The 27,065-nt window shown below is 47.3% G+C and overlaps 2 protein-coding genes across 6 annotated transcripts; one reads left to right on the top strand and one right to left on the bottom strand.

Annotated features, from left to right (window-relative positions):
• Nucleotides 1-106: 106 nt before the first annotated feature.
• Nucleotides 107-19,988, top strand: LOC127588501 (unconventional myosin-VIIa-like). 4 transcript variants are annotated; one of them, XM_052047241.1, is made up of 49 exons: nucleotides 107-322; nucleotides 1,349-1,423; nucleotides 2,393-2,460; nucleotides 3,424-3,537; nucleotides 3,676-3,828; nucleotides 4,585-4,769; nucleotides 4,883-5,004; nucleotides 5,154-5,296; nucleotides 5,469-5,582; nucleotides 5,650-5,803; nucleotides 6,860-6,936; nucleotides 7,035-7,154; nucleotides 7,276-7,421; nucleotides 7,549-7,759; nucleotides 7,832-7,967; nucleotides 8,153-8,259; nucleotides 9,800-9,937; nucleotides 10,054-10,212; nucleotides 10,276-10,368; nucleotides 10,439-10,533; nucleotides 10,627-10,711; nucleotides 10,844-11,062; nucleotides 12,189-12,506; nucleotides 12,590-12,799; nucleotides 12,895-13,071; nucleotides 13,134-13,223; nucleotides 13,341-13,468; nucleotides 13,997-14,123; nucleotides 14,316-14,435; nucleotides 14,509-14,682; nucleotides 14,773-15,000; nucleotides 15,163-15,333; nucleotides 15,397-15,514; nucleotides 15,621-15,747; nucleotides 15,820-15,989; nucleotides 16,063-16,250; nucleotides 16,329-16,453; nucleotides 16,529-16,686; nucleotides 17,260-17,413; nucleotides 17,483-17,638; nucleotides 17,728-17,833; nucleotides 17,910-18,023; nucleotides 18,103-18,190; nucleotides 18,293-18,399; nucleotides 18,541-18,726; nucleotides 18,807-18,923; nucleotides 19,007-19,090; nucleotides 19,317-19,436; nucleotides 19,819-19,988. In XM_052047241.1, the coding sequence occupies exons 3-49, from the start codon at nucleotides 2,443-2,445 to the stop codon at nucleotides 19,909-19,911; spliced, it is 6,543 nt and encodes a 2,180-aa protein (XP_051903201.1). In that variant the 5' UTR covers nucleotides 107-322; nucleotides 1,349-1,423; nucleotides 2,393-2,442; the 3' UTR covers nucleotides 19,912-19,988. The 4 variants fall into 4 exon arrangements, with proteins under 4 accessions (XP_051903201.1, XP_051903198.1, XP_051903200.1 ...); XM_052047238.1 differs by lacking the exons at nucleotides 17,260-17,413; nucleotides 17,483-17,638; nucleotides 17,728-17,833; ... (6 more) ...; nucleotides 19,317-19,436; nucleotides 19,819-19,988 and adding exons at nucleotides 4,205-4,222; nucleotides 9,391-9,432 and having other exon boundaries at nucleotides 16,529-16,930; XM_052047240.1 differs by lacking the exons at nucleotides 17,260-17,413; nucleotides 17,483-17,638; nucleotides 17,728-17,833; ... (6 more) ...; nucleotides 19,317-19,436; nucleotides 19,819-19,988 and adding an exon at nucleotides 4,205-4,222 and having other exon boundaries at nucleotides 16,529-16,912.
• A 30-nt stretch (nucleotides 19,989-20,018) lies between these two features.
• gdpd4a (glycerophosphodiester phosphodiesterase domain containing 4a) lies at nucleotides 20,019-26,800 on the bottom strand. Of its 2 annotated transcripts, none has more exons than XM_052047275.1 (16): nucleotides 26,675-26,800; nucleotides 25,781-25,888; nucleotides 25,596-25,699; nucleotides 25,426-25,519; nucleotides 25,064-25,123; nucleotides 23,737-23,835; nucleotides 23,560-23,653; nucleotides 23,299-23,444; nucleotides 23,082-23,164; nucleotides 22,090-22,240; nucleotides 21,750-21,974; nucleotides 21,381-21,538; nucleotides 21,147-21,294; nucleotides 20,949-21,031; nucleotides 20,789-20,877; nucleotides 20,019-20,687 (listed from the first exon to the last, which is right to left on the bottom strand). In XM_052047275.1, exons 2-16 carry the CDS (start codon nucleotides 25,880-25,882, stop codon nucleotides 20,602-20,604), a joined length of 1,722 nt encoding a protein of 573 aa, XP_051903235.1. In that variant the 5' UTR covers nucleotides 25,883-25,888; nucleotides 26,675-26,800; the 3' UTR covers nucleotides 20,019-20,601. The 2 variants fall into 2 exon arrangements, with proteins under 2 accessions (XP_051903235.1, XP_051903234.1); XM_052047274.1 differs by having other exon boundaries at nucleotides 25,781-25,977; nucleotides 26,679-26,789.
• Nucleotides 26,801-27,065: the final 265 nt, after the last annotated feature.

The following is a 27,065-nucleotide window of genomic DNA, read 5'->3' as shown; positions in this document are numbered from 1 at the left end:
AAAGTCTGGTTATTAAAATTGTACCCGTGTGACCAGCTCCTCCCATTCCACCTTGTCCTACAGGCTCCACCCACCACCCCTCCTAATCAGGATCAGCAGCCATGAATCAGATTCAACGAGAGTCTGGAGGACTCCTTCACTGACCCATACCACAAAACCCCTCAAAGAACCCCTTGTCTGACCCACCGCAGAGGATTTAACACACGGTCCCGAAAGGCGGAAACCATCCAGCTTCCTCCACCATCTTCTCAGCTGGTACTGTCCTTGTGGATAAAGCAGAGACCACCGGAAGAGACAACAAGAGGGGTCTTCATATTGAGAGGTTCGTGTGGGGGGGGGGGGGGGGGAATTTGATGATGATGGTTTGGCGGGTAACGACTGAAGGCTTTCGCTCACCACCCGGCCACATTGCTTGCAGTTCTCGCCGGCCTCGGTGGCCCCCAGCTTTAGGCCAAAGCCTCTTACACTGGCTCTGTGCTTATTGGCCAGGCCTTAAAGGAGACTTCAGTAAACTTCAAGGATGCCTCCGGTAGAACTTAAAAAGAACTGCTTTTATAACATACATTATATATACATACATACAACATTTGGTCGTCTCCAATGGATAGCCTGAACCTTATACAGATGCGAACAAGCCGAACTGATGCGAACAACTGCAGTTTGCAAATGTGTCTGTTGATGTACTTCGCATGCAGCCACTCACTTCGGCTCGCAAAAAAAAAAAAAAAGAAAGTTGACTGGTGAGTGGCTGAGTTAGTTTGCACGTGATCGGTCTGCGCGTTTCCTGCACACATTCTTTAACTACCGGGAACAGCCAACCAAAAGTCACACACCCACATTCATATACAGTATATATATATATATATATATATATCTTTCTATCTATATAGTATATATATATATTTTTTGTTTTTATGTATCTTTCATCTATAACTGCTTCAAACAGCATCGTATATGTTGTGTTGTATTATTTTGTAATTTTATGTTATGTTTTATGTTAACTGTTGTGTCGATGGCGGCACGGGCACCCGCGGCGGCTCCTCTCTCTCCTGAGGTTGCACTGTGCTTGAGAGGAAAGAAATCTGTGCTGTATTTTGCACATTTGACAAGAAAGTTAACTTGAATTTCAATAAACGATATTGAAGGATTGATATGGAAGGATATTTTAACTTGTCAAATATCTGATTAAACATCCCGGGAGCAATGATTTGGACAGAAACAAATAAAAATCAACATACACATAGTAAAATAGTTTGCCCATTAATATTCATAGATTTATTGACTTTGCTTTTACATTTTCTCAGAGCTAAGCTCACTGTAACAGACGTATGTCTCTTTTTTTCTGCAGAGGTCTTCATGGACGACAATGGGGGGTCTTAAACTGGATCGGTGGACGATGAAAGTCGCTCGTGTTTTCTCCCATGTGAGTTGCAACTCTTGTGCTATGTGCTAGCATAGCATGAACACACACTCATCCAAGCACTCGCGCACATATTTGCCCCTCATATTGCATCCTAATTGACATCGAGTATTTTTTACAGCGTCATCCTAATTGACATCCTGTATTTTTTACAGTGTCATGCTGTGTTTGACAATGTACAAACCCCCACATTGTATTCTACGTCCTGATTGGCTAAGGAACCAGCCAGCAGATTTAAATGTAATCCTTTTCTTCCCGAGATTTTAACTTTTTGATCCACAACATAACAGGACGGTTAAAACAGAATTTTATTTCATCATAAAATAATAATAATAATAATAATAATAATAATAATAATAAGTATCTTAGCTTCACAAAGTGCATTTTAAAGAACCCAACTACATGTAACAATAACAGGGGTAAATAAAACGTATATGATGCTCGCAGTGCCATTGGAGTTCAGAAGTAAATAGCATTAATTTGACAAAGTAAAATTACGAAAAGAAATATAGCAATCGGTAATTTTACAGTGACATACTGTACATTCGTCCGTCTTGCATTCCCTGTTCATTTTTGCGGACGTGTTGTAATTTTGGTCTCGGAAAAAGTCTGATATTTGACAAAACTAAGATCTTTATTGTGTTGAAGTCTTTCAACCGTGAGTTAATAAGGATCAACATCAAACTTAAAAAGAAACTTCGCCTGTGTTGTATTTAACTGTTTGCTGTAAGGCTTGAATGGGGGAGCAAATGATTGAGCAGTCGTACTAATGACTGTACAGTAAACTATGCTCGGTGCTTAAGTGGTAGGATTAGCTCCAGGAATCCAATAAGCCCGTGGTGGCAGCCCCCACCCGGCCTCCCTTTAACCCCCCCACACACACACACTTCTTCCTCCAATGTCCACTCATGTTTAAAATGTCATGTTTCTAATATTAAAAATCATCAATATTAATAGAAGTGCACTTTGCAGGCTCCACTCATGTGACGTCTGATGCCCTGGAGTCAAGCCGACACTGAACCATGGTCATTCTGCAGCAGGTATGTCGGCGAGGAAATGTGAAAATGTGGTCGATGATGGCGCTTGCATTTTTTTTTTCCTCCAGTCGGCTACCAATGCGGACGCCATTTCTAAAAATGTGTTTCTAAAAAACTGTGATGAAGTGATTCAAAGAGTTTTAAGGAAAATAGTGCATTGCTGCCATCTTGTGGTATCTATAGGTAATTTCCCTTATGTTCAGACTATACATTTGAGTATAAATCACATCAACCAAGAAATGCTGCATGACGAAGAAAAAAAATTAAACCTTTGGACCTCTTTTATTTCTGCACTAAAAAGAACTGAATGTTCTTTATGGTTCGCTGAGAATTAACTTCATCAATTAAATGGAATTGTCATTTGGAATTGACGTCATCTTTGATGTTGTATTTTGAATGGAAACAGACCCGACTCACCGATGTGTTTGACTTTGAAAAAGCTTCCATTACTTCCAGGATCGACTGCGATCCTAATCTGGGAGTCGATTGAGTCCAACTGCAGCTGTCACTCATCGTTTTAATCACCGGTCGCATACACCTCCTGCCCACCGCGAACCCCCAAAGCCAAATTTTCTAAAACCCTGATAAGCACAAGCCAATTAACCCATCGGCAAATGATAAGATAAAAATGGGATCAAGTTGGATGAAATTGTGCGCTGCAAAGGACGCCAGAACAAACGGAAATTGAATTAAAGGCCTCGTTTCATCCAAGTCACGCTTGTGTGCTCTTTACGAGGATTACATCAGAAATTCAAAGAGCGAGAGAGAGAGACTCGTGTATTTCAACAAACCAAATAGCTTTGCCTTAAAAAGGTCATTTAGCCAAATGCAATTTACAATTGTGAAAGTTTCCTACGAATGATCCGTTCCCGTTGGTTTTCATCCCTTTCAATGGGGCTTTGAATGTTTCTGAAGTTGGTTGTGACATTTTTGAGTGGAACCTGAACGCATCTTTTCCCCTTCCAGGGCGACTATGTGTGGCTGGACCTCAAAACGGGCCGGGAGTTTGACGTTCCTGTGGGGGCGGTGGTCAAACTATGTGACTCGGGCGAGATCCAAGTACTGGACGATGAAGGCCGGGTAAGTTACAGCACCCCCCCCCCCCAAAATTTTTTTTTTTCTATTTTTGAAAATAATGCTGTTGTCATATAAAGTACTGGAGAAAGCATTGCCACAACATGGTAGTACAGTAACTCACCGTTGTCCCCCCCCCCCCAGGAACACTGGATCTCCCCTCAAAACGCCACCCACATCAAGCCCATGCACCCCACCTCCATCCAAGGGGTGGAGGACATGATCCGATTGGGTGACCTCAACGAAGCCGGCATCCTGCGCAACCTCCTGATCCGCTACAACGAACGCGTCATCTACGTCAGTCACACCCCCCCCACCCCCCACCCCCCGCATGCAAACCGTACTCCGCTTCATAGACGTCAAAATGACGCTTTTGAACGTCTTTATCTATTAAGCGCCCGAAGACATTCACTTCATCCGGTAGCCTGACTATTAAGCTCCTACTCGGGGTTAAGCTGTTTACTTGTGTCGGCGATGCCCTGCGGTTAAGTGTACTCGTTACTATAAATAATTGACATTAGGTAAGCCCCGCACGATCTATTGACAGTAATTATGCATTTATTATTTTTTTTTTTTCGTCATCATTCGGTGTAATGATGTCAAAACGTATTTCCCAGTAGAGGAGTTATTTGTGTAATGTGTCTCTTGGTTGTTGTGTTCTCTCATCGTGTAGACAAATTGTGGTGGGAGGGTGAGTATGATTGGTCACACCGTTCATATGCTACTATTCCTTTTTTTTTTTTTTTTGCCGGCTTTGCACCCCCCCCATATGCTAACATCTCATTAGCTCAAGCGAATGACAAAGAGAATTTTGATTGAAAGCTCACTAAATTGACAGCTTTGCAAATTATTTATCGTCACCGCTAATGCCGCTAATTAGGACATAGACGTGACTGCGCTGCTGGAAATGATTCACGTCATGCTGCCGTGACTTACTGTACTTATTAAAATCTATGCAGTGGTGCTTTGAAATACAAATCTTGAGGTTTGGGGGGGCTTTTGAAAAAAAAAAAAAAGTATTAGATATCGCATTCTGTGTTTTACTTTTGACAGACGTACACTGGTTCCATCCTGGTGGCCGTCAATCCTTACCAGCTGCTGCCCATCTACACGCCCGACCAGATCCGCTTGTACACCAACAAGAAGATCGGCGAGATGCCGCCACACATCTTTGCCATCGCCGACAACTGTTACTTCAACATGCAGCGCAACAACAAGGACCAGTGCTGCATCATCAGGTGCGTCGCTACATTGTAATAATGTATGTAATAAGGCTTTGGCCTGATTTTTATTTATATTATATATTTTATTTATTTTTTATTTTATTTTTATTTTTTTCTCATGGTGGCAGCGGTGAATCCGGAGCCGGGAAGACCGAGAGCACCAAGTTGATTCTTCAGTTCTTGGCGGCCATCAGCGGTCAGCACTCCTGGATTGAGCAGCAGGTCCTGGAGGCCACGCCCATCCTTGAAGGTAAACCCGGCTCATCTTAAAAAGGCTCACGCCCCCTCATTTGCGGAGGCCGGCGGGGTCAGATCAGTCTGTCCAAGTGTCTTTTAGCCTGAACAGGAAATACCTCATGATGAAGACTTTCATGTGGTTTTGTGATTGTTTGCATGAAGCCTTCGGGAACGCCAAGACCATCCGCAACGACAACTCCAGCCGCTTCGGGAAATACATTGACATCCACTTCAACAAGCGAGGGGCCATCGAAGGAGCCAAGATAGAACAATACCTGCTGGAAAAGTCCCGTGTGTGTCGGCAGGTAATTTAAAAAATAAAAATAAAAAATCGCTACACGCCGGGAGGATGTTGTAGTAGCGACCTAGCTGAAGGTCACTCGTACCAGCACAAAGCGCCATTCTACTGTATCAGCATTTCACTTACAGAATCGGCTCATGAGTGTTTATCTTTTTTTGGGGGTGGGGGGTCTGTAGGCACCAGACGAGAGAAACTACCACATTTTCTACTGCATGTTGAAGGGCATGCTCCCAGAGATGAAGGCCAAACTGGGCCTGGGTCTGGCCACGGACTACTGCTACCTCACCATGGTCGGTCTTGGTTACATTCCTCAATCAATAGTTCCGTACATTGATGGAAAAATCATCAATCCCGTAGGGTCACTGCACCGAGTGCGACGGTCGTGATGACCTGACCGACTACTCCAGCATCTTGGCAGCGATGAAGGTGCTCATGTTCACCGAGACGGAGACCTGGGAGATCTCCAAGCTGCTGGCCGCCATCCTGCACATGGGCAACCTGAGATTTGAGGGCAAGTTTGTTTCAAAGCGGTTGTTGTCGTCGATGCGAATCGACATTGGGGGACTTTGTATGCGGCGATGGCTGTTTGAAAGCCCTCTATAAATACTCTTGACTTGACTTGACTTATCAGTGAGATTTTGAGCGGTTGAGGTAAATGAAGTGGAAGGCTTTGAGGAGTTTCTGAGTTTGATTTTAGACAATACAATACAATACATGCTGATTTATATAGCGCTTTCACAACAGCGGCAGCTGTAACAAAGCGCTTCACAAAACAGTTAACATAAAGTAAAATAATAAACACAACACATAACATAAAACACGGACAGTCGCGCAGTCCTAACCACTTTTCAGTCACACGCTTTGTTGTTTGAAGCAGTTTGAGATGAAAGAGGAGAGAATCAAAGTGTCCTTTAACCAGTGGATCAGAGACGTCGTGCTCAAAATGTTGCACACGTCGGCTACAAGCTAAGTTTCAAAGTCAACAAGAAGCTGTAGCATTCATTGACGAAAAAAGAGATTGGTTCACTTCTCCTGTCCCATGGAAATCCACTTCAATTCCAAGCGGCGACTCACGGTTCCAAATACGCATCGGCGCTCTTCGCCGACGCTCCTCTCTCCTCATCCTCAACTTCAGCGGCCATCCATCCAGCCGCACCAACGCCAACTTTCCAACAGCGCCGACATCTCCACTGAACAAATCGGGGTTGTGAAAAATGCTGCCCATTACTAGCGCAAAAAACACAAGCGCCCCAGGTCTGTCCAGCACCGACAGTCAATGGCGCCGACATTCCTCCCAATCAAAATCTGTGCTGGTACAGGCGTGCTGCCGAGAAGGCGCAACCCCCAAGCACAGATACTGCTCCTTTGACGAATGTCGTGGCCAAAAAGCGCTGAAAACAGTCCATATCAGGTCCACACGATGAAACGACAAACAACATGTGACAAAACAAAAGACAAAAACAGCAAAAAAGAACAAAAAAAGCAAGGCTCTTGAAGAGCACTTGCCGAAGGCTGCCATCTTGAAGAAAAAAAAAAAAGACGATATATTTTCTCCCGTTTCCATCAGCTCGTACATACGACAACTTGGACGCCTGTGTTGTCATCAGGTCGCCTGATCTGGTCACAGCTGCTTCCCTCATGGAGGTGAGTAATTCACCGGCATAATCGGATGGAACGTTCCGATGATGATGATGATGGATCCCGGTTTTTGATTTTTTTCGCTTTCTGACGATGCTCCCCAGGTGGAGCCCAAGGATGTTATGGTATGTTTGACCACTCGAACCCTGATCACACGCGGCGAAAGTATGGCTACGCCTCTCAGCGTGGAACAAGGCCTGGATGTACGGGACGCCTTTGTCAAGGTTTGGACCTTTGACCTTTGACCTTTCACCGTTCAAGTGATGTCTATTTTACATCTTGTGGTCATCCACGGCTGAATTCCGTTGAATGCGTTTTATTTCTTTTTTGGGGGGGGGCCTTTAGGGTATTTACGGTCGATTGTTTGTGTGGATTGTGGACAAGATCAACGCCGCCATATACAGACCCCCGTCCTGCGATGACAATCACATCATGCGTCGTTCCATTGGCTTGCTGGACATCTTTGGATTTGAGAACTTTAGCGTGAACAGGTTGGTTTGACTGGTGAAAGTGTTTTTTGAGTTGTTAAATCCAAGACTGAGACTGTGGAGACCAAGTGCAACCAAGACCGATTCGAGATCAGTTTGCGGCGGTTGAAGTTGGCTTCTCTGCTCACAGTTTCGAGCAGCTCTGCATCAACTTTGCCAACGAGAACTTGCAGCAGTTCTTCGTGCGCCACGTCTTCAAGCTGGAGCAAGAAGAGTACAACCTGGAGGACATCAGCTGGCAGCACATCGAGTTCACCGACAACCAGGACGCACTGGATATGATCGCCAACAAACCCATGAATATCATCTCCCTCATTGACGAGGAGAGCAAGTTCCCCAAGGCACGTTGATCAAATTTTTTTTTTACTCGGATATAAAGCAGATTTAATCGACGAGTCTTTGTCCTCTGCCAGGGAACCGATGCCACGATGTTGTACAAGCTCAATTCACAGCACAAACTGAACTCCAACTACATCCCCCCGAAGAACAGCTACGAGAGCCGCTTTGGTATCCAACACTTTGCCGGTGTGGTGCATTACGAGACCAGAGGTCAGTTCGGTTTTGTCCAAGTCACTCTTTTGTTTTAAGATCTCAAAAAGGACGCGTCTTTCTTCAAGTTTGAAACAGAAAAAAGAAAATTCCGGGTTTTTTTTCCTGCCGGGCATATCTCTTACAGTAGCTGTAGTTCGATAGCTCAGATACTGTCATTGGACGACTAACTGTCTGCCTTGAAGGCTTTCTGGAGAAAAACCGAGACAGCCTCCACACAGACATCATCCAGCTCGTCCACTCGTCCAAGAACAAGTTCATCAAGCAGATCTTCCAGGCAGACGTGGCCATGGTGAGAACAAAAGCGGAAAATTACTAGCGAGATTTCTTACTACCTGCGCCCCCCCGCCCAGTTTTCAGTTTTACGCTGTCGCTCTGAAAGCATAGATCACCAGTTACGAGTCAGAGAGCTCCCAAAAATTGTGCAAGTCAAACCAAGACTTCCGTAAAGCCCCCCAAACGTTATTTATCCATCCATTTCCCGAACCGCTTAATCCTCACTTGGGTTGCGGGGGGGTGCTGGAGCCTATCCCAGCCGTCTTCGGGCAGTAGGCGGGGGGGTGGGGGGGGAACACCCCGTACCGGTTGCCAGCCAATCGCAGGGCACCCCCAAAAAGTTCATCCATCCATCCATCCATCCATCATCTACCGCTTATCCGGGGCCGGGTCGCGGGGGCAGCAGCTTTAGCAGGAAAGCCCAGACTTCCCTCTCCCTAGCTACTTCTTCCAGCTCTCCCCGGGGGATCCCAAGTCGTTCCCAGGCAAGCTGGGTGACATAGTCTCTCCAGCGTGTCCTGGGTCTTCCTCGGGGTCTCCTCCCGGTGGGACATGACCGGAACACCTCACCGGGGAGGCGGTCAGGAGGCATCCGAATCAGATGCCCAAGCCACCTCATCTGGCTCCTCTCGATGTGGAGGAGAAGCGGCTCGACTCTGAGCCCCTCCCGGATGACCGAGCTTCTCACCTTATCTCTAAGGGAGAGCCCGGACACCCTGCGGAGAAAACTCATTTCAGCCGCTTGTATCCGTACACCCCCAAAAAGTTATTCACGTTCAAATAAACTGATCATAAATTCATTCAAGCAAGCCCATAAATCTCCCAAATGTTGCCTGTGTAAGAATCAAATTGCTAGAAAAGCCCAAAAGTCGGCTCGGGGCGGGTTAAAAATGAAATTACTGTAAAACCCCAGAATTTTCTCGACGCTAACTTAAAACTTTGAGTCCAAAATAATACTGTATAAGAATATTACGCTTCTGGCATCTGGATCTAGATCCACATCGAGGATTCCTGCTGTATTATCCCTCGTGACTTTTGCTTCCCTTCGCCTTTTCTCTCTTTTTTTTCTTTTTTTTTCTTTTTTGGATACTAATGCCACCAATCCCTTCCTCCATCAATCTGCTGTCTCTTCACTCTTTGCCATCAGTTTCTGTGTGGCTATCAACAGCCCAGCACGCCCGCTCCCAAGGTAACCTCAGCTCTCTAGTGCCCGTTTGCCCCCATCACCACCCCCGCTCCCACCTTCACCCCTTTAATAAACACCAATGATCTATACCGAAGTCCCCCGCAGAGTAGCGCCCCCTTTCTGTATTTCACTGCCACGCGCCCAAAGTCGATGTTGATTTTAGTTCCAAGAATTGTGCAAACTCTCTGACAGACCATCGTTCCACCTCAACTCGACATTTTCATTCTCAAATCACGTGAGCTGTCAGAGATTTTGTTGTATTTCCTGTGTTCCGGGTTGCAGTATTTTTTCGTATGTTCTCGTATCGTGTGGCCGGCACATGACAACAAAAAATTCCGCTCAAGCCCGTTATACGTGTGTTCCTATCCAGGGTGTGGAGACCAGGAAGCGCTCGCCCACGCTGAGCAGCCAGTTCAAGCGTTCGCTGGAGATGCTGATGCGCACGCTCAGCGTATGTCAGCCCTTCTTCGTACGCTGCATCAAACCCAACGAGCTCAAGAAACCCATGGTGAGTTGCGCAATTTGCAGTATCGTACATCAAAGATTAAAAAAAAAGATTGGGTTGGCTTTTGCTTTTGAACAGACTTTTGATCATTTGATCTGGATATCCGCCGTCTCTTTCAGTTGTTCGACCGAGAGCTGTGCATCCGTCAGCTGCGCTACTCTGGCATGATGGAGACCATCCGGATCAGACGGGCAGGCTATCCCATCCGATATTCCTTTGCGGAGTTTGTGGATCGTTACCGCGTCCTTCTGCCCGGCGTCAAACCTGCCCACGTGCAGGTGAATACCGTTAAGACGTTGAACCGTTGACACGAATAAACCTTTGTGTGTTTTCCCATCCAGGAGGACCTGCGAGGAACTTGCCAGCAGATAGTCTTGGCCAGATTGGGAAGACATGGAGACTGGCAGATCGGTAAAACCAAGATTTTCCTCAAGGTATGAACCTGATGGGCAGAATTGAAAAATGTTCTTTTTTTAAATTGTCCGACATCCTCTTCCCTATCAGGATCACCACGACATGCAGCTGGAGATCGAGCGGGACAAGGGCATCACCGACAAGGTCATCCTCATCCAGAAGGCGGTGCGTGGACTCAAGCAGAGGTCAGGAATATTCCGGAAAGGCCTTCTCTTTTGAATTTCTCGTCAACATTCCATTCTTTTATTTTTTTTGCACTCCTTCCGGCATTCTACCAGGACCAACTTCCTCCGCCTGAGGAGCGCCGTGACCATCATCCAGAAGCTCTGGAGAGCTTATCTCTGCAGGAAGAATTACAAAATTGTAAGTCGGATGAGCAATGAATCTGAACTTTTTTGCAGTGGACGGGGGGGGGGGGCGTTGTTAGATCTGTTCAGATTCCGAACGAAAATCAAATGTGAACGTTACATCGCTTCCTTCCTCGCCCCCATCCAGATGCGCCGCGGCTTCCTGCGCCTGCAGGCCGTCTACCGGGCCAGAAAGTACTACACGGGCTACCGCGCCACTCGGCGCCACGTGGCCCTCATCCAGGCCCGCTGCAGGGGGTTCCTCATCCGCCAGACGTTCTGGCGGCGTCTCCGCGCCGTGTTGACCATCCAGGCCTACACCAGGGGCATGATAGCCAGACGCCTCGGCCGGAGGCTCAGGGCGGAGGTAAAAACACATTATTACGTTTACTACTGCTTTTTGTGTTACGTTAGCGTGCCGCAAAGACCCGCTTATTTCTGCTGACGGGGCGTTATGTGCTAAAGCCTTACTGGACTGCCAGACATTTATATATTTGGTGCTCATTTCTTCATGTTTGTGATTAAAAGTATTTCTTTTTATGTCTAAATTATGACATTCTTTTTATTTATTTTTTAAAAATGTTTTTATTTATTTATTTATTTATTTATTTAAATTTATTTTTTATTTATTTTTGTCATTTGCTGTCATGTGATAACCAGCGTGACACTTGATTTATTTCTTTGGCTTTTCAGTTCAGTGACATTCATTCATTCATTCATTCATCTTCCGAGCCGCTTGATCCTCACTAGGATCGCGGGGGGTGCTGGAGCCTATCCCAGCTGTCTCCGGGCAGTAGGCGGGGGAAACCCTGAATCGGTTGCCAGCCAATCGCAGGGCACACAGAAACAAACAACCATTCGCACTCACAATCACAAAGAGGGACAATTTAGAGTGTTTAATCAGCCTGCCACGCATGTTTTTGGAATGTGGGAGGAAACCGGAGCACCCGGAGAAAACCCACGCAGGCCCGGGGAGAACATGCAAACTCCACACAGGGAGGCCGGAGCTGGAATCGAACCCGGTACCTCTGCACTGTGAAGCCGACGTGCTAACCACTGGGCTACCGGGCCGCCTGTTCAATGACATTTTCTCGTAAAATCTTTACGAGAAAAAAAAAAATCTTTTTTTTTCCCCGAGAGCCCTTCCTCCCCGTAATTCCTGCATGAATCTTGTTGTGTCACCACATAACCTTATTTGATACTTTTTTGTATTGCAAAATTTTGTGTGTGAGCCATAATGTTTATTTTATCAGTGGAAAAAATGCCTCTTTGTTTCATGTTGTGACATTAAAGTTTGAATAAATACCGTTCACTTTTTTCAAACGTGCTTTAAATGTCAGTTTATTATTGAGTTGATCGCGGGTAGCTCTTAGAATAGCTATCCGAGCGGAGGCGGCGTCAGTTTTCCGCTTCCGAGGCGACTCGTAAGTCACAGGGTTGCGACTTTGGCGAGTTCCTCATATTGAAACTAGTTTCAACACTTGCCATAACAGCTGCAGCGTCGCCTGGAGGCCGAGCGCCAGCGACTGGCCGAGGAGGAACGGCTCCGCAACCAGATGACGGCGAGGCGTGCCAAGGCTGAGGCGGACCGGAATCACCAGGTGCGCCTGATCCAGCTGGACCGGCAGCAGGAGGAGCGTGAGCGGGAGGAGCGGGAGGAGGCGCGGCGGAAAAAGGAGATGCTGGAGCAGATGGAGAGGGAGAGGGAGCAGCCGGTGGACCACTCGGACATGGTGGACCGCATGTTTGGATTCCTGGGCAATCCCGGACCGCTGCCCAACCAGGACGGACAAGCCCCTGCTGGCTTTGAGGTAGTCCGGGCTCGGTAGATTTGTTGTTTTGGGGACTAAACAAAAAAAAAATAGACCGATTTTTTTTGTGCGATTCTGCTCAGGACTTGGTGAACGTGCCCCGCGGCGAAGAAGCCGAAGCGGAGGTGGTGAATGAAGCTCTGCCGCTGCCCGACGAGGAAGATGAGGATCTGTCCGAGTACAAGTTTTCAAAGTTCGCGGCCACGTATTTCCAAGGCGTCTCCACCCACACGTACATCAGACGGCCGCTGAAGCAGCCGCTGCTCTTTCACGAGGACGAAGGAGACCAGCTGGTGAGACCGGATTTTTTTTTTTTTGCGCGCAAACCGAAAGCCTTACCTGCCAAAATACAACTTCCCCTGATGTCCCGTCGCCGTCCGTGCGCTAGGCCGCGTTAGCCGTGTGGATCACCGTGCTACGTTTCATGGGCGATCTGCCCGAGCCCAAATGCCAGCTGGTCCTCAACGACGGCAGTGAAAAGATTCCCGTCATGACCAAGATCTATGAAACCCTCGGCAAGAGGACCTACAAGAGGGAGCTGCAGGAGCTGCAGTTTGACGCGGAGGTGAGGGAGTGACGTGTAGTCCAAAAAGTCAGCCTACCCGCTGATACACTTTTTATCTACAGAACAGCTCCATCGAAAGCCAGAAGAGGAACAGTGTCCGACATAAACTCGTCTCTCTCACCCTGAAGAGGAAGTCCAAGATCACCGAAGAGGTACGGGCAGCAGACGGGATTTAATCATCCCCCCACCCCCCCAAAAAAAGTACAATTACAGCCAGAGATGCTCGCGAGCAAATGTGACTTCTGTTGTTGATGATTCAAATGCGGCAGGTGACCAGGCGGCTGACCGACAGCGATTACGGCCTCCAGGGGAACAGCATGCTGGAGGACCGTCCCACCTCCAACCTGGAAAAACTTCACTTTATCATCGGAAATGGCATCCTGAGGCCTGCCCTCAGGTGAGCGCTCTCCCTCGGATGTACCTCTGCAAAATAGACTTGAAACTTAACACTTCGCTCAGGTGCCACAAACAATTTCAAAGGTTCGGCTTGAATCGGTTACAAGCGGCCGAAATGAGTTTTCTCCGCAGGGTGTCCGGGCTCTCCCTTAGAGATAAGGTGAGAAGCTCGGTCATCCGGGAGGGGCTCAGAGTCGAGCCGCTTCTCCTCCACATCGAGAGGCGCCAGATGAGGTGGCTTGGGCATCTGATTCGGATGCCTCCTGAGCGCCTCCCCGGTGAGGTGTTCCGGGCATGTCCCACCGGGAGGAGACCCCGAGGAAGACCCAGGACACGCTGGAGAGACTATGTCACCCAGCTTGCCTGGGAACGACTCGGGATCCCCCGGGGAGAGCTGGACGAAGTAGCTCGGGAGAGGGAACTGGGCTTCCCTGCTAAAGCTGTTGCCCCCGCGACCCGGCCCCGGATAAGCGGTAGATGATGGATGGATGGCTTGAATCTATTTCAATCTGGATTTGTCCCCCTCTAGAGATGAGATCTACTGTCAGATCTGCAAGCAGCTCTCTCAGAATCCGTCCAAAAGCAGCCATGCCCGCGGTTGGATCCTCTTGTCTCTCTGTGTGGGCTGCTTCGCGCCCTCGGAGAAGTTTGTCAAGGTAAGACAAGAGGAAAAAAAATGGTTGGGCAAAACAGGGGCTTTAAAACGCATTTAGTTATGAACCTTTTTTTAACACTCATTTATTTAGAAAGCGCTTCCGAGGCCAACAACTTATGAACTAAGCTATTTATATCCCGATAAATGTTAACCGTTAAAGGCGACAATAAACTTTCTCTTTGGACGTGGTCAGTATTTGCGGACATTCCTGGTCAACGGCCCACCCGGTTATGCTCCGTATTGTGAGGAAAGACTGCGAAGGACGTTTGTCAACCGTACGCGGACGCAGCCGCCGTCTTGGTTGGAGTTACAGGTACGCGAAAAAGCAGATTGGAGCCTGCCGAATCGAGAGAAAAAAAAAATCGAAATATTTGATCTTCCCGCAGGCTACAAAATCCAAGAAGCCAATCATGCTGCCGGTCACGTTCATGGATGGAACCACCAAGACTCTCCTGGCCGACTCGGCCACCACGGCCAGCGAGCTTTGCAACGCTCTGGCGGACAAAATCGACCTCGCGGATCGCTTCGGGTTCTCCTTGTACATCGCTCTCTTCGACAAGGTACTTAAAAGTCCTCAAAGTCCGACGGTAAAGACCACGAAGGCTGAAGATCAGTTGGAAACGAAGGTCAGCCATCTCTTCTTGTGTCAGGTGTCGTCGTTGGGCAGCAGCAGCGACCACGTCATGGACGCCGTCTCCCAGTGCGAGCAGTACGCCAAGGAGCAGGGCGCCCAGGAGCGCAACGCCCCTTGGAGGCTGTTCTTCAGGAAGGAGATCTTCACCCCGTGGCACGACCCCGCCAACGACCACGTGGCCACCAATCTCATTTATCAACAGATCGTGCGAGGGGTGAAGTTCGGAGAGTACCGCTGCGAGAGGGTGAGCCGCCGCCGGATCCTCAACCACATCTGGCTTTTGGGGAAATCACATTTCATATCGCTCAGAACTGATCTGACAGCGATCCTGGATCCTGGATCCTGAATGCTTGTTTCAGTCTTGTCTCGTCAAGATCGTGTGTGTGTTTGTGTGTTTCCCCTTAAGGAGGAGGATCTAGCCGAGCTGGCCTCTCAACAGTACTACGTGGATTACGGCATAGACATCCTGCACGATCGCCTCCTCAGCCTCATCCCCTCCTACATCCCCGACAGAGAGATCACCTCGGCCAAGACCACCGAAAAGTGGGCTCAGCTCATCGTCGCCGCCCACAAGAAGGTAGCGCTGGACAAACGCCACGCTTCCGTCCTTCCGATGTCATCACCGCGAATGTCCGTCCAGGGGCTCTACAGTAAGAGAAGGCCCAACACCCAGAAGGTGAAGGAGGACGTGGTGTCGTTTGCTCGACTTAAGTGGCCTTTGCTGTTTTCACGCTTCTACGAGGCCTTCAAATTCTCCGGTCAGTCACACAAAAGCGCTAATGGGTGGCATGGCGATTCTCTCTGCGGTGAATTTCTCACTGTCCTTATTATTTTTTGTTGCTTTTTCATGTTTTGTGCTCACAGGGCCGAGTCTGCCCAAGAACGACGTGATTGTAGCGGTCAACTGGACCGGCGTTTACTTTGTCGACGAGCAGGAGCAGGTCCTCCTGGAGCTTTCCTTCCCGGAAATAATCGCCGTCTCCAGTAGCAGGTATTGACGCCAGTCGATCTTACGGACGTCTCGTTGTGTTGACGTTGATTTTGTTGCGAAAACTTTCGCAAGGGGAGGAAAACTCCAAGGCCAGAGTTTTACGTTGGCCACCGTCAAAGGAGATGAGTACACGTTCACGTCCAATAACGCGGAGGACATCAGGGACCTCGTTGTGGCATTCTTGGAAGGTCTGAGGAAGCGGTCCAAATTTGTGGTCGCACTCGTGGACTGTCCCAACCCCGGTGAGCCTCCCCGAGTCCCGATCGTCGAAGAAATGTTAGCTGACCGCCGCGTGCGTCTCGGATCTCCCGGCAGGTGCGGAGTCCACGTTCCTGAGTTTCTCCAAAGGGGATCTCATCATACTGGATGAACACGATGGGGAGCATGTGATGAACTCCGGCTGGGCTCACGGGATCAACGACAAGACCAAACGACGAGGAGATTTCCCGGCCGACTGCGTCTACGTTCTGCCCACCGTCGGCAGACCTCAATACGACATCGTGGTGAGCGAGGCCGAACGGGGGCGATACCGAGGAACGTCCCGTTGTTTGTTTCAAGCCTCCCATGTTCATTCATCAAAGGAGCTGGTGACGATGACTCCGGATCAGCGGCGCGAATCCGTCACCTTGTCCCAGATGAGCCTCGCCAACAGCGAAGATAAAAGCAAAGCGTACACGTTGGAGGAGTTCTCCTACGATTACTTTAGGTTCCTAACGCTTGGCGTACGCAGAGCGTTTCCCAAGATAGAGTTGTAAACAAATCATCGTTCCATTGTCTTCAGGCCTCCTCCAAAGAGCACTCTGGGCAGGGTGATGATCTCCAAGACTCGAGGGAAGGAACGTCTGTGGAGCTGCAGCCGGGAGCCTCTCAAGCAGCCTCTCCTGAAGAAAGTCTTAGCCCATGAGGAGCTTTCCCAGGAGGCCTGCCAGGCGTTCATGGATATCCTTGAACGGAGGATTGAATCAATAACGCCAAAACGATCTCGGTGCTAGTGCTAGCCAAGAGCTAGCGCCGTTTCTGTGCTAGTCCATCCATCCATCATCTACCGCTTATCCGGGGCCGGGTCGCGGGAGCAACAGCTTTAGCAGGGAAGCCCAGACTTCCCTCTCCCTAGCTACTTCTTCCAGCTCTCCCCGGGGGATCCCGAGTCGTTCCCAGGCAAGCTGGGTGACATAGTCTCTCTAGCGTGTCCTGGGTCTTCCTCGGGGTCTCCTCCCGGTGGGGCATGACCGGAACACCTCACCGGGGAGGCGCTCAGGAGGCATCCGAATCAGATGCCCAAGCCACCTCATCTGGCTCCTCTCGATGTGGAGGAGAAGCGGCTCGACTCTGAGCCCCTCCCGGATGACTGAGCTTCTCACCTTAACTGAGCTTCTCACCTTATCTGTGCTAGTCGCATTGCCAATTTACTCAAATCTAGTTCCGTTTCATCTCAACGGCATCACATTTGCCGATACTGCCCAACGATTTCCTGCCCGAAAAAGTCGTTTACAGCCTTGACCGTGGCCATACCAGCCATGAAGTACACGGGCGATTACCCGTCCAAACGAGCGCGCTCGGTCAACGAACTCACCGATCAGATCTTCGAGGGAGCGCTGAAGGCCGAGCCGCTCAAAGATGAGATCTTCTGTCAGATCGTCAAACAGCTCACCGACAATCACATCAAGTAAAAGTTCAACCGACCGACCGACGCTCGTATTGGGCTCGACAAAACTGTTGGGGGGGGTCTTTTCAGGTACAGCGAGGAGAAGGGATGGGAGCTGCTGTGGCTTTGCACGGGTTTGTTTCCTCCCAGCAACATCCTGCTGCCTCACATCCAGAAGTTCCTCCAAGCCAAGAAGCACCACCCTCTGGCCCCGGATTGCATGCAACGGTTGCAGAAAGCCTTACGGTGAAACGCTCGCTCACGTACTCGGCCCTCGTTCTCACCATTTACTGCGCTGCTCCGGTGGATCTCACTCGGCTTGTGATTGGCGGTAGAAATGGGTCGAGGAAGTACCCTCCTCACTTGGTGGAGGTGGAAGCCATCCAGCACAAAACCACGCAGATCTTCCACAAAGTTTATTTCCCGGATGACTCGGATGAGGTGAGCGGTAATCGTAACAAACAATTTCGCTTTAACGCTCGCCGCGTTCAAGGTCGGGCCGTTTTTGCGTTCGCAGGTGTTCGAAGTGGAGTCGAGCACCAAGGCCAAAGACTTCTGCCACAACATTTCGGGACGTCTGATGCTTAAATCGTCGGAGGGTTTCAGCCTTTTTGTTAAGATCACAGATAAGGTATGAGAGGTTGATTCTTTGGAGTGTTGTAGAAAAATTTGAAGGTGTGATGATGTGATTTTAAAAAAAAAAATCCCAGGTCATCAGCGTGCCAGACGGTGACTTCTTCTTTGACTTTGTGCGCCACTTGACCGACTGGATCAAGAAAGCCAGACACGTGAAAGACGGTAATGAAAAAAGAAAAAAAAAAAAGACGCCTTCCAAATTTTGCTACCACAAATGAAAAAAACAAAACAAAAACGACATGATATCCCACCCCTGTGTGCCAGGCGTGGCCCCTTCACTGACCTACCAGGTGTTCTTCATGAAAAAGCTGTGGACCAACACCATACCAGGGAGAGACTCCATGGCGGACTCCATCTTCCACTACTACCAGGTCATTCAACGCTCTCCTATCTTATCATCGAGGAGGAACTAAACTATTATTTAATCGTTTGAAAAAAAAATGCAGTTTTAGCCATCCCGCCTTAATCAAGTCAATAATTCTCCCATGTAAAGTTCTTGGTCTTCTGTGTAGGAGCTGCCAAAGTACCTGCGAGGCTACCACAAGTGTTCCAAGCAGGAAGTGCAGCAGCTGGCGGCGCTGATCTACAGGGTGAAGTTCGAGGAGGACAAGTCTCATTTCCAGAACATGGCCAAGATCCTCAAAGACCTTGTTCCTCAGGACCAGAGCCGACATCTGTCCAGCGACGACTGGAAGAGGGTAAGTGTGGAGCGCCATCTTTGGTTTCCATGCTGAACTGCTGATTGATCCAAGTTTTCTTTTTTTTGTTCCTCAATCAGTCAATCATGTCGGTGTTCAACAAACATGCCGGAAAGACGAGAGAAGAAGCCAAACTGTCCTTCCTCAAAATCATCTACAAGTGGTCCACTTTTGGTTCGGCCTTCTTTGAGGTCAAGGTACAAATATCCCAATCGCGCAAACGTCACGGTTGAATGGAAGTTCCCCCCCCCCCGCGTTTAAAACATTTGTTTTGATGCAGCAAACCACAGATCCGAATTACCCGGAAACTGTCCTGATCGCCATAAACAAACACGGAGTGAGTCTGATTGACCCAAAGTCAAAGGTAGGTGCTGTTTTTTTTAGATTAAGGGGTGGAAACCATTTTCCATTTTTTATTGGGCGCGGGGGGGGCATACCAAATTTTGGTTTGGGGCATTTTGTTTTATAAAAGTTCCTCTGAGCTCTTGTTTTTCGATTTGAATGCTGTGTCACCCATGTTTGAATCTCACCTAAAGCTTACTGGTAGGAAGCAGAAGGTCTTTTTTTTTTAACCATGTTGCTTTCCGCAGGACATTCTGACCACTCACCCCTTCACCAAGATCTCCAACTGGAGCAGCGGCAACACCTATTTCCACATCACCATTGGCAACCTGGTGCGAGGGAGCAAGCTGCTGTGTGAAACTGCGCTGGTGAGTGCCCATATGAGCTCCACCGAGGCTCAACTGTTAGCAAAAGTGAGCTAAAAATATCTTTCGTTCAGCGAGGATCACGTGAAAGCAACAGTCAGGCGGGTACATTTTTTTTGGGGGGGGGCAGTTGCAACTGTTTCCTTTGTGATTGAAACGGAAAAAATAATTTCTCTAACAAAAGTGAGGGGGGAAAAAAATCAAGTCTTTTTTTTTTATGTTTAGCTAGTTTTCTGGGGTTAGCGTTAGATCACAGCGTAAATTTTTGGAATTTGTGTCCATACACACAAATATTTCCTTTCACCGTGGCAAGAAATATGGCTGTAAAAAGACGTCTATAATTTCAGCCGTTCATAACGCACAACTATTTGAAATTCACCCCCAGGGCTACAAAATGGATGACCTGCTGACATCATACATCAGTCAGATGCTAACCACCATGACCAAACAGCGAAGCTCTCGAGGCACCAGCAAGTGAACGACCGGCGTCGCCATCTTGGGTTTCATGAAACCCATCGTCATTTTGGCCCTTAACACTCACTAGTTGCCTTTCAGTTAGCTTTCTCTCTTTCCCCCCACCCCCCACCCCCACCCAAAGGTGGTGCGTGGTACAATGTTATTTATGTATTTCTGTTTTTTGACACAGTTCAAGAAATGATCAATTTTGTTCACGTTTTTTTTTTTAAAGCAGCTTTACCTTCAAGATATTTCAGGAAGCAAGATGGCTAGCTCAAATCCATGTTGTTTCAGGAAGCTAACTAGATAATCCATTTGAGAGGTAAGCAGATTCATTTTTCATATTTCAAGCTGTCTGTCAACAAGCAACGCATGCCAGAGACTTCACCTCCATTCATCACGATATAGAATCTGTTTTGTATATATTTACCAATTTTCCGCATCATATTGCGACTTGGAAATATTCCTGCACTCTGTGTCGCTAATTAAACGAGCACAATATACTACGAAACAAATACTTTGATTAAAAAAAAAAACATAGTATTTATAGATACAGTATTCTGATATAACCCACAGTGGAATGGCCCTTATAAATTGTATTTTGCTACAAATGTTATAAAGTCTATTCTGTATTAAATAATGAAATACCACTCGACAAAGCGAAATGAAAAGTACGATTTTAGGCCGAGTGGTTGCCATCTTAAGTAACCGGTCAAAGTTGGGCCGCGGTTGCCAGATTGTGCTTTTGTCCCGCTGGTGGAGTCGTGGCGTGGGACACAGCCCAAATGTCACTCCGCTCTGTAACATGAACACGAGTGTACGTCAATTAAAAGTTTTGACATCAAGTTGTTGATTTGGTTTTCATTCTGGAGAGACGCCGGGCGGAAAATACAACTGACCTGTTTCAAACTGAATGTACTTGTCTCCTTCCGGCGTGCTTTTGACTCCCGAGAAGCCACTCGGGTCCACCGGTTTTCTTGCCCGACACCTTTCAGCAAACGCCGCATGAGCCGTGGAAATATTTTTTAAATAAATTGCACTTACTGACCATTTTATTACCTGTGCAAGGTGAAGATGGTTACGACCAGCAGCAGCGACAGCACGTCCGTGACGAGCCACATGGTCTTGTATTCATCGGGAGTCTAACGAACCCGCAGTAAAGTGAGTAAATACATCAATTACAAGTCCATCAGTTGAAATGAACACCTTTGGACATGATTTGCTGGAATAAAGTGAGATTGGTGAGGAAAGAATCACCATGAGAAAGAGGGGCTGCTTCATGGCCTTTAGAATATGCGGAGCGTTGGTGGTGACCGAATGGGCTCCCGTGCACCAGGCCACCGAGTAGATCCACGCCTCACTGATCACATACAGGTTGGTGGTAATATTTGCTGCGGCGTAGTGACTGTGTGCAAAAAATATCAAATAAAATATAGATGTATTCATTCAGATCATTACCTTTAAAAAAAAAAAAAATCACATCACGCACACCTGATAAGCTGGACCGACATGGAGGTGTAGTGCAGGTTGAGCCTGTTGATATGTTGGCTCTGCAGACGCTCAATGGAGTCCACCGTACCTGATATCTGCTGAAAATCCCCTTCCTGTTCCTGTACGAGCTCGCGAAACTCGGGGTTCAACCACAGCACCTGGTGAGTGGACAAAATTCACACAGGTGGAGGAAAAATACACATACGTAATACATATTCATGCCACTGGGTGGCAGTGTCGCTCCGCTAACATTTTCCTGTTTATTTGATGCAAGATTAATTCATTTGGCGATTACCTTCTATCGCGACACTTAGAAGATCAGAAGGTTAAAATGTTGCTATGGCAACGAGTTTTATAACGGAGTGTCACCTGTGAGGGCTTAATAGTAGACTCATTCCGGATGACGTCCAGCGTACGCTGGATCCACGAGTTACTGTACGGGTGTTCCTGCGGGGGGCGGTAGAGGTCAAAGATGACCAGTTTGTCGTAGCGGGCCGCCACCTCCAGGAATTCCAGCAGGGTGCAAACGGGCTGCTGCCCCGCCCGCTGACGATCCTCCGCTCCCAGCGAGCCCACCGTGCCATAGGGGTCCGTCTGTTTTGGGCCAAGTCAATAGAAAACATTTTCCAACGGGTCGAGCTGGGGGGGGCAGGTTTTAACACTGCTCTATTGGAAAAGAAAATATTTATAATTGTCGATGGCAACTCACAGAAAGGAACCAAGCGCCCGCGTTGAGTCTCCTCAGTTCCGGCCACGTGTACATGTCGGACAGCTTGTCGCCAGGATTGGGAAACACCTCGTCGACGTTGGTGGTGCGCCGCAACGAGCGGTCGTGCATTAGGAAGGGAACGCCATCATAACTGATACACACCCCAAAACAGTGCAATGGTGTTTGGATTAATATTGTACAGCGAACGCCTCTGTGGGGGGAGACGGGGACCGAGCCCCACCACAAACACCCAAAATCTGCGAGTAACTGATAACTGGATCTTAGTTGGCCTTTCAATGCCACAATATGAGCATCATTCTGCTAACATAATAAATACACTAAAGCAGGCATGTCCAAAGTCCGGCCCGCGGGCCAAATCTGGCCCGCGGTCGAATTTCATCCGGCCCTCGGCCGCTGTCATAAAATCAGTGCCGTCTGGCCCGCAGGTTGGGCGCAATGGAACACGTGTTGCATTGACTGAGGTCTCGTAGACTGGTGAGTGATGTTTCATAGAGTACTGCTTCCCTCTAGTGGCTAAATGAGTAATAGCATCCACTAAATGAGTAATAGCATTTAGACACTAGAGGGCATCACTCACGAGTTAACAAGACATCACTCCGTGTTTATATTGACTGATATGTCATATTTCAAATTCCTGTTTCAAATGAACCAAAAGAAATTCTTAAGATTGTTGAAATTAAAATAAAAATGGAAATGTGAAACAGACTGGCTTACTAAAATTTGCTGAACAATATTGTTGTTCAATGTAAAGAATGTCAGCCAAGGTCGGCCCCCCCGACATTTTACCACATAAAATCTGGCCCCCTTGGCAAAAAGTTTGGACACCCCTGCACTAAAGGAAGCCAGTCTCTTCAAAGATCAGTATCCATAAGATGCTGTCTGATTATTGTTATATTTTTTTTTCTTATTTAAAAAAAAAAAATCATTTACCAACATGTACTTTTCCATCAAAACCGCAGTCACAAACTGACCTGATGATGACGTCCGTCTCCAGACCGTCACAACCCGCCTCCACCGCCTTCTCGAAAGCCATCGCTGTGTTTTCCGGAGCCATCTGAACGTGAGAATATATATAAATACACTCAAACCTACAGATCAATGGTGGTGAAACTACGAGCCGGGAGGGTGTGGGGGCGAAGACAGCACGCCATGCATCCACCAGATTTGACTAGCAAGGCCCGCGCTCACCATGGGGGCTCCTCTGTGGCCGAAAAGTTTCGGCGGAGGGCCCAGGGACCCGCGATTTCTGATACACGGCGAATACATCCCGAGAGGCACCAAGTAGAGGGCCAAAAGGATACTCAGGTACACCACCAAAATGAGGTACCGCCTTACTGTCAATAAATAAAATAAAATAAAACTCAGTTTCATGCTTCAACTTCACAGTGTATATACATGAAGCTCTTCCCCCCCCCCCCCCCCCCTGATATTTTTCCAGTCACAACTCACTTATCTTGAGCATGCTAAAGAAGTGCAACGCCACCGGCCAAGCCAGCGCCGTCATCAGCGAGACGGCGCCGACGTGAAGGTACGGCGCAGTCACCTGGCGGTGGCAAGAAAGCGATAAAAGAAGAGCAACGCGGGGGGGACATGACACGAGGACCCCCACGTACGACGAGGGCTCACCTGGAAGGAAAGCCGCACCGTGATCCATTCTAGAGCCCACAGCTCAGACATGACGGCGATGGCGGCGATGGCAAACATCAAGCTCAGCATCACGACAATCTGACCGCAGAGGACACAACATTAGGTACGGGCAAGAACACACACACACACACACGTATACTTGTCGACACCCAATAAAATAAGATGTTTTTTTTTTTCCCGTACGATATGTATCTTGATACATGTGGTGTGATGCAATTCAAGGATGGACCGAAACAATTCGATTCTTTAAATATTTATATATAAATTATTATATTTATATACAATTATAAATTATTTATATATATAAATATTTATAAATAAATAAAATTTATAATATATACATTTTTTCTGATATATTTATATATCAGAAAATTATAAATATAAAAATAATTTTTATAAAAATATAAAAATAAATATATATAAAATATATTTATATATATTTATATATTATATATATTTATTTATTTTTTAATTTTGCTACACCCCAAATGTCGTCTACTGTGCATGTCTATTATTCAATATATTTATTTCTGACATGCACATCAAGTTGGACACAAGTCTATTTTCATGACAGCGAAATGTTCATTTTGCGCCGTCCGACGCAACTCATCGGCAAATGAGGTCACGCGCCACCTGAAAACGTTTTGCAACATGCCTGCGCAAACTGATGTGCGACCTCACACACAGGAAACCGATCGCACTTTACACTAAATGGTCATTGAACTCACCTTTGGGTATTTACACGCGATAATCAATGTGAAGGGTCGCAAGCAAACTAACAGCAAAGTCGAGCGCACACGCTATTAATAGTCGAGACGGCAGAAGCAAACTTTTGGTTTCACTTTTGATGATGCATGAGGTGCATTCAAAGACAGCCAACTAAACAGAAAAAAAATCAGACATTTTTCTATCAAGGCAAAATCAAACTTTGTCTCAAAAGGTAGACCAAAAAATAAAAAATAAAAAACACCGAATGAAATAAACCTGACAGGGTTGCATGGAACAACGCCAAGATTTCACGAGATTAGAGGGTGTCAAAGTCACACTTGAATTGCTTTGAAAACACAACACTTGTTTTATCTTGATATACAGTATAAAACATTGTTTATTACTCGGATCGTTTTTCTCATATTTCGGGGGTGGGGTGGGGCAGAGAAATCAGTCGAACTTTGAATGAGAAATATAGTCCGAAAGTTGAAAATGCTCAAAGAATGTGAGGGAGTCCTTCCTTACATTTGCTGATCAAGAAATGGCGCAATCTCGCATTACACCATCTGAGGTCAGCGGCGGTGTGTCGGAGGCGTACCTTGTGACTCCAGTGTAAAGACGCTCTTTGGCCCTGCGACAGCAAGCACACAGCTAGCAGCTGCAAAGAAAGACGGCAACCGCTTGTCACCAGGATAGGGTTAGAAATTTGGGTTTTCAAAATCGGGTGAGTTAGTGTTTCAAAGTAGGTTTCAAACTACAGTCAGGGTAGCAACATAGGGTCTGGATTTTTAATTAGTTTTTTAAACTTGGGTTAGAGATTCTCAAAGAAGGCTTTTAAACTAGGATTGGGGTTTTAGACCAGGGTTGGGCTTTCGAAGTCGGGTTTTCAAATTAGGGCATTTATTCGGCCAAATATCAGAATCTGCATCCCCCTCAAAAAGCCCACCTAAAACGTCTCACCATGAGCCCGGCCACGTAGGAGAAAAACAGGGCGGCGATGACCAGCAGCACCACCGACCACGCCCACCAGAAGCCCAAGTTGCCATAGTTGAACCTAAGCGAGCGCGACGCACCTTCGTCATTTGCCAACAAGTCGTAGACAACGCGCGTGTCATTCGGCGCCAACCCACCAGTCAAAGTCATTGTAGTCGTTCTTGGCTTGCGTCCAGAAGTAAAGGAAAAGCAGCGTGAGGCAGAAGGCCGCCGCCAGCGCGCCGAAGCTGGCGCCTTCCGACTGTACGGGCGGGAAGCAGGAAGTTTACATTGGCGGGCTAATCAAGGCACGGGTTTGGAAGTGCGGCGGTGGTCCGCTGACCTTGCCGCAGCAGCAGTCGCCGGGCCGCGCCGGGCTCCCGTGCCGCCGTCGCCAACGGCAACTGTACAGGCCCAGCAGACACGATGTCAAAGGTCGGTGCATGGTGCCCTGCAACGTCGGCGCCATGGGGATCAGCGACCTTCTGACACCGTGGCCATCTTAATCATAAAATAGTAATAGGGCTTCTCAGCAAAAATCTGTAATTGGACATGGGATGGAAAGAAAGAATTATTTTCAGCATATTACAACACAAGACAAGGATACCGACATCGACTCCGCCCAAAAAAGTGAGCCAATTTCACCATGGCAAGAAATACACTGTAAAAGTCTCAAATTCTCCATTGCTTTAGTGTTTTAAATAAAGGCACGCGGCAGACAACGACATCTTGGAACATTTTAAAATTGTGTGTTTGTGGAAATGCATCTTAAAAAAACAGTCTCTGCAGTGCAAACACTTTTTATAGCAGATGTGAAACGTCAAAGATAAGATAAGATTAGTCTCATGGGGCGTGTACAATGTACTTTATGATGACAGTATAATTTTTAGTTTTTGTAAGACCAAGTAGCCAAATTCCGTTCAAATGTCAATCACTTTAACGTTCCACTAAAGCGGGGCCCGATGGCGAGATTAGTCGTCAAATGTTTCCATTTGTAAAGCCCGTCTACTTTCCCCTATTAATTTATTCATTATGTCTCAGCCGAATTAAATTCACAAATCTTATAAATACATATTTTATTCGGTTGCCCTCGGACGCTTGTTAGTTTGAAGCAGGCAGACCTTTCTTTTCAGAACGACGAGCTTTGACAGCGAAGTTTGGTGACAGTGACTGGACAATGGAGAAAATAAGCCCCAAAGCGCAGTTTCATGAAAAATAGAAAAAAAATCGCGTGCACCCACCTTCCAGTCGGTTGTCGCAGCTTGTTGCACCCGGTCGATAGGATCCGCTATTCACAATTCCAATGAAGTGTCGCCAGGCGATGCTGAGTCAAGCTCACGGAGGTAACGCAAAACCGGACGTAGAAATAGCTCCGTCGGCGACTCGGTCCTGCGTTTCAGTATAAAAGTCTTTTAATAATAAAAGTTAATATTGTACCTAATACGTAGTAGCATATCAGTCATACTAAAGGTAATGCTAATAGTACAGGATTAAATTGCATATTATATTTTTACAGCCTCTTGCTCGTCCTACCAGCGTAAACAATACATCAGCATGACAGATCAGTCAAAGGAAATTATAACATGATTTGTTATATGTTGTCATTTTCTAAAGCTCATTTGTTTTTC

Source organism: Hippocampus zosterae, chromosome 16 (assembly GCF_025434085.1).
Source record: "Hippocampus zosterae strain Florida chromosome 16, ASM2543408v3, whole genome shotgun sequence".
Taxonomy (NCBI): domain Eukaryota; kingdom Metazoa; phylum Chordata; class Actinopteri; order Syngnathiformes; family Syngnathidae; genus Hippocampus; species Hippocampus zosterae.
This window is presented reverse-complemented; position numbering and strand designations above follow the sequence as displayed.

Coding starts and splice junctions, on each gene's coding strand:
- gdpd4a (XM_052047274.1), bottom strand. CDS start 25,906: ATGGCGCCGACGTTGCAGGGCACCATGCACCGACCTTTGACATCGTGT. Junction 25,520..25,595: donor GACTACAATGACTTTGACTG/GTGGGTTGGCGC, acceptor GCGCTCGCTTAG/GTTCAACTATGGCAACTTGG. Junction 20,878..20,948: donor ACCATCTTCACCTTGCACAG/GTAATAAAATGG, acceptor GTTTGCTGAAAG/GTGTCGGGCAAGAAAACCGG.
- LOC127588501 (XM_052047241.1), top strand. Junction 5,297..5,468: donor AGTCCCGTGTGTGTCGGCAG/GTAATTTAAAAA, acceptor GGGGGTCTGTAG/GCACCAGACGAGAGAAACTA. Junction 10,369..10,438: donor AAACCAAGATTTTCCTCAAG/GTATGAACCTGA, acceptor CTTCCCTATCAG/GATCACCACGACATGCAGCT.